Raw genomic sequence first — 6,377 nt, forward strand, 5'->3', positions numbered from 1 at the left:
ACTATACGAAAGTGATGCCTTCCCATTAATCAGAGTAAGAACGAAGGTCTCATATTCCTCGTCGGGCAAGGAACTCAACAACAGCAACGCCTTGTCCTCATCTTCAATCTTGACATCCACATTCGCCAAATCCGCAAGAAGCTTTGTGTAGTGGTTCATGTGATCTCTAATGGAGGTTCCCTTCTTGTTTGTGCCATTAAACTTCTTCACATCTATCTTCATAGAGTGGATATTCAAACTCTGAATGGTCTTCGCGCCAGAAGCACCACCCTCGACACCCGAAGCACCTTCTTTCCCCGACATCTTACGCACCAACGAACGAAGAATAGATCCAAAACTAAAAAGATAGAGTCTTTACCAAAAAGATCCCCTCGGGGCTCGATCCGGCGACGGTCGACTCGTACCCTAAGTTCCCCTACTCGGCGTCGAAAGGGGGAGATAATGTTTGCCCCATCTGTCTTTGTGAGTATGAAGTGTTGTGCGCAGCGGAAATTTCGGCAGAGTTTCTGGTGCACAATAAGAGAGAAAGATCGATAAGAATTCTTGTTTCTCAAAGGGAACAAGAATCTGAAAGCCTAATATCCTATCAAAGTAGGATATTAGCTCTTCCTCTCGTCAGCTCTAAGACTGCGCGTCGAGGGATCCTAAAACTATTACAATGGCCACAAACTCAAACAAACCAATTTTTACGTGGTTCGGCAAACTGCCTACGTCCACGGGGCAAGGAGGGGGGATCTACTATTAAAGGGGGAGAACACAATTAGGGTTTACAATCACTCAATCTAAACCCTCACACAACTATCTCTCTCAAAAGCACAAAAGGATTACACAGAAAACTCCTCTCAAAGTCGACTCTGCACGCTGCCCAAGAAAGAAAACTTCTTCCTTTACACAGCAGCCGAAACTTTGCTATCTGCCTGTTACTGCAGCCAAAAAGAAAACAACTTTTTTTCTTCCTTAATCTCCTGCACGCAAATCAACCGCAAAAAGGAGCTCCTGTACCAACCCTTTGTACAGCCGCAAAAAATCCACCTTTCACCGCCTCCTGCACACCTGCACCAAGCCCTAGAGACACTCTTTATAGGCGCAGGAATAGACTTCGGGTGGGCCAGAATTTGCAAAGAAAAGGACTCCTCAAGTCTTCACGTGTCCGCTGGCCCCCACCACAATTTCTTTTACGCCGGTCTCTGCGGTCACGTGAACTCTCTTCACGCAAAGAGATTTGAGAACATCACATGGGTGGGTCCCATGTACTTCTCATTCACAGTACTCAGTCAAATAAACTCTCCACATTTCAACTTTAATGGGAAAAAAATACACCTACCTTATCACTAAACCACATGAAAAACGCTTATTTATATGATGACCATTAGAAGTTCAAACCACTGCAAGATCACCAGCCTTTGCCTATGAGCCACAGCCAGTCAAGTGTTACTCCTGAGAATAACCCCGCGATAAGAAACAAGACGAGCAAGTTCCCCAAAGCATTCTGCTCAGGTCCCTGCACAAACAAAACGCGACATATATATGCCCATTAAAATATAATCAAATCATCATCGTCTTAATTAGTTTTCAATATGGACAAGTTAGAATTTAGTTCAACTAACCTTATAGCCTTTGGGTGCTTCTGTCATAACGCAAACTGTAAGATGACCATTAGTTATCCCCAACAATGACGTCAACATAATCATATAACCTTGGTCTCCATACTTAGCCGTGAAATAAAATGCTGGAATGAATAAGAAACGAGAAAGGATTGCTACCATGAGCCCCTTGCGTGAAGTTATATGTATGCATTTTATTAGAGGTGTGTATCTCCCAACAAGGTCCCATATGTTGTACATAGCAATCAAGACGAGAACATACCTGATAAAAAAACCACCAAGAAAACTTAGGATCGCAAGATAAAGCATTCTTCAATTAGAAATGGGTCAAGTTGCATATATATACCCCCATGCCCCTAGACTATTTTAATAGAACTTAGATGTCCCGTAGGAATCATGTATAGAATATCTTTTTGCCCTCAGTTAAACCGCAAAAAGATTAAATTTTCATCCAGATTGAAGCAAAAAAGTAGTGCTGTGAAGTTCAGGGGCTGTAAAACTCTAATTAAAAAAAAAGGAGGTAAATGGCTACAACAATACAGGGGATATATCTGCAACTAAGCCTTTAGGAATTGAAGGACGAAGCAATTACCATGTGCCCGAGCCATGTGATCCAGTATCTTCCGACAAGAATCCAGGAAATATTGACAATGTCAGAACATATATCAGATACAAATCAAGTGCGTAGTCTATGTTCTGTAATATTAGTTGCTTATTGCTTAAACGGTCTAGATGTTTTGGATCTTCTTCAACCTGCAACAATTTAATATAATTAGCATAATATCTTGATCTATCAGAAGTAAAGCCTATCAGAGAGGTACAAACTTCTGTGTTTTGCTTTCTGACGCCAGCAGCAGCTAGGTCAGCTGCAACTGTTTGTGATCCTTCTGAAGCTGCCTTGGATCGATAGTACTTGACAATGGGCAGCTTGGGAAAGACAAATGCATAGAGAAGAACACAAAGCAGCTCCCAAAATGCTGAGATTCCAAAGAACAGCACTGCAATAATACAGTAATAAGGTTGGTTACTACCGAAAAGTTTCAAGTGTATAAGTTGAAGAAAAATATTGTACTTCGTGTTCAGTATATTAAGGAGAAAAGAAATTCTCAAAAAGATAAACAGATATTATATTCTTTTGGAACAGAGCAAACTGTAACAAGCTACATTATTTATATAACAGAGAAATTGCAGTAATTTCTTAAGAACATGTACGCTAACAACAGATAAGATGTCTATACAGATATGTAAATGGTGATGCTTTTTGTATACATGTGTGACAAATTGAGGCCTTATGCATATATGTAAATGTTTATTGGATCTAGTTAGATTTATTCTTGATTTATGCATAATATATATATGTTTGCGTCGAAAATTGATGTATTCATTGCGGTATTCATTACAACTTCAATCGTTACAATGAAAACAAAAAAAGATTGTCTTTTTATAAGACTTTTACACAATGAAAACAAAAGTTTACAACTCTCGTCAAAACAAACGCAGAGATCGTTTATCGGTCTTCTGCTTGCGTGGGATCTTTGCCTGTGCCGGGGTTTATCCGTGGACCGCCTTAGATCTGGATCCGGTTGATGAAAAATTTGGCAGAGCTTCGCCTTCGCCGAGGAAGTATTTGATTTGAAGCGCTGAAATCGACCAAGCGAAATCAGGGCTCTTCTCGAGATTAAGACCAAGCCTAATCTCAAGGGACGGACGGGAACGGGCGTCGGATCTCTCGAACTCTCCTTCTTTATGCCGAAGAACTCGCCAAGATCTGTCAACCCTCGCTGAAATTCGTGCTCGTTTGACTCCACAATCCGGCAGCACCTCCTCGTCTTGATAATCAATCGCCCCCCTTCAAAGAGGCCCTAGGCTTGTATTTATAGGGCCTCGAATGCGGTTATTTGGATGAGAACAAGTGATTTGGCTCTATCTTCAGTTAACAACAGCCTAACCACGTTTGGGGATGATATCAGGTCAGTTAGAAACCCCTGGAACCAACAAATCTCGAGAAAAACCATCCAAAACCGAACCGGGACGAAACAGTGCGCGCAGGACAAGTCTGACCCGCGCTTGCGCGGGTCGGATCAGTCCGACCCGCGCTTGCGCGGGTCGGACCATGGGCTCTCGTAGACAATTTTAGACGCCTACAGATACCCCCTCCAAAGTGTTTCAGCCTCATTCTTTTATAGAGGAGTCTGAAACGCTTTGGATATGATGGATCCCCACCTTCAGTCGGTGTTAAAGGACCTACAGATGGTTTCGATTCTTGACTTCTCCATATTTTAGCGTATTCTGTATTTTGTCGAATAGCTAAGATTTTCTCGGTACTGCGTTTATCGTCTGACCGTTGTTGAAGCCTTGAACCGGAATTAGTGAGTGGGTTTTTTTTTTTTTGTTGATATGTCATTGAGTTGACTTTTGGATCAATTGCAACGCGTTGACTGGCGTTGACCTAGGGCTACGCGTTGACCGGCGTTGACCTTAGGGTTTCGAATCGATCGGCGTTGACTTTCATCGCAACGCGTTGACCGGCGTTGACCTAGGGCTACGCGTTGACCGGCGTTGACCTTAGGGTTTCGAATCGATCGACGTTGACTTTCATCGCAACGCGTTGACTGGCGTTGACCTAGGGCTACGCGTTGACCGGCGTTGACCTTAGGGTTTCGCGTTAACCTGAGGAGAACCAGTTTATACTCGTGTACTCCTGGGAGTTTCGGGAATCAGTTTAACCTCGTGTACCCGCCGGAGGTTGCCAGGTTATCCTTAAGAATTATTATCTGTAATATTCTCTAGGAACTTCCTGTCAAAAATGGTAAACAGTTTAGACTCATATACCCGTTGGAGTTCGGATTTTGAATATTCCGATAAAAGGCGAATATATCGCGAAATCACCCAAAATATAAAATTGGGTCCCGAATATTCCAAAATAGGTGAAAAATCACGAAATCACCCAAAATATAAAATTGGGCCTCGAATATTCTGGAAATAGACGAAAATATCTCGCAATTATTTGGGAGACGGAATTGAACTCCGAAAATTCCCAATCTGACTGAAAATGCCGCTCAATTATCCGGGAAATGAAGTCGAACTCTGAACATTCCAAATATGTGCAAAAACACCGTGAAATTGTCCGGGAGATGAGGTTAAGCTTCGAAAATTTCGAAAACGGACGAAAACGGACGAAAATACTGCAAAACGGACACTGAATTGGGTCCGACCCGCGTGATCGCGGGTCGGATTAATCCGACCTGTGTGATCGCGGGTCGGATTAATCCGACCCGCGAGCACGCGGGTCGGACATGAATCCGACCCGCGGAACGCGGGTCGGATGAGGGGGGGGAGAAAAAAATAAAATCCCGATTCTGTTCTCCTTCTTCTTCAACTTCGGTTTCAAGACTTCATCTTCCCCATTTCACTTGTTCAAGAACTCTTCTAGCTCCAGAGTTCCAACAGAGATCCGACTCCCCTACCTTTAAATCCTTCATCTTTGCTAAGATTAAGCCTCCAAGCAAGCTTCTGATCTTTGGCCGAAATCCCCATCTTCCCAAAAGCTAGGGTTTGGGATTTTCTTCTTCTTCAAGCTCTATTCTTCTTGAGATTTGGGTAAGTTTTCTTCCATGGCTTCTTGTGATTTCAGTTTTGATTTCTTGCCTTTGAACTCATGGATTTTGGTTTGGTAGTTGAAAACCCTAACTCTTAAAATTGGGGGAAAATCCGAAACTTGATCTTAGGATGATGGCCGATTTTCTTGATCTTTATTACATGAATTTGTGTAAAGAACTGACATTGATGGCTGAAACTCTTGGTTAGCCGAAATTTCCACTGTCCATGGCCAAAAGTTACTGTTCATGGCCGAATTTCCTCTTCATGGTTGATCGTTGATTTAATCTGTTCCCCTTCAAGTCCACAATGAGATTATTGTTGCACATGCTTAGGATATGCTAAGTTATTATTCTCTTGCTGCTGAGGCTTTAGCATAAGTATATATATTTTTGTTTTTAGCCTGACATGGCACTTCCATAGAGATTGAATTGAAATTTTGTGCATGACTTTCAATTCCACATAATCTTGGCGCAACTGCAACTTTCTCTTCTGTGCCTGCAGTGTTATTTAGACCACGATCATGTGCCATCTTGTCATCTTGCCTAGACTTCACCTGATATGCTTATGTATAGAACTATAATTGTTTTCGAACCTTTCTGAACTCCATTTACGCACACTGGTTTAGTCTCGCCAATTTTATGCCAACAAACATTGCCCAAGTCACCATTTAGACTCTTTCTAGGCATTTGCCTCTTATTTCCGTGTGCTTTAAATGATCTATGGAGAAGGTAGAACAGACCTCTATCTTTTTTATGCCAGGTAGCTTGTGAGGAGATGAACAGAAGGTTTAATTATCTTCATCAAAGGAAATAATGAATTCATCAACAAAGGAATGAGGTTGTGAGCTTGCAAGTCTGCATGTTTGACCCTGTGACTTTTAACCTGATTTTCCCTTGAACTTTCATGCTTGATTACGCACGTGAATTATGTAGGAGGCGCAGTCTGCTTGACTTGTATATTTGATTTTCCTCTCACTTTAACTTGAATAGAGGATGCCGTATAGGTTTAATTGGACCTTTAACTGAAAAAATCCGTCTTGTAGAATTTCAGTTGAAGATTCACAATTTCCCTTTTAAGCTCTGATTCATATATCTTGATTCTTGATCTGACTGTGTTGTTGATCTTTGTTACAGATTAGCCATGTTGACGCTTTGGACCAGCTGGAGCGCGAAT

At 42.0% G+C, this 6,377-nt stretch overlaps 1 protein-coding gene across 1 annotated transcript; it reads right to left on the reverse strand.

Annotated features, from left to right (window-relative positions):
* LOC109834717 (equilibrative nucleotide transporter 3-like) lies at positions 1,273-5,141 on the reverse strand. The gene is made up of 5 exons (XM_020402742.1): positions 5,072-5,141; positions 2,430-2,602; positions 2,197-2,357; positions 1,608-1,866; positions 1,273-1,501 (listed from the first exon to the last, which is right to left on the reverse strand). Exons 1-5 carry the CDS (start codon positions 5,139-5,141, stop codon positions 1,394-1,396), a joined length of 771 nt encoding a protein of 256 aa, XP_020258331.1. The 3' UTR covers positions 1,273-1,393.

The sequence above is a fragment of the Asparagus officinalis genome, chromosome 3 (assembly GCF_001876935.1).
Source record: "Asparagus officinalis chromosome 3, Aspof.V1, whole genome shotgun sequence".
Taxonomy (NCBI): Eukaryota; Viridiplantae; Streptophyta; class Magnoliopsida; order Asparagales; family Asparagaceae; genus Asparagus; species Asparagus officinalis.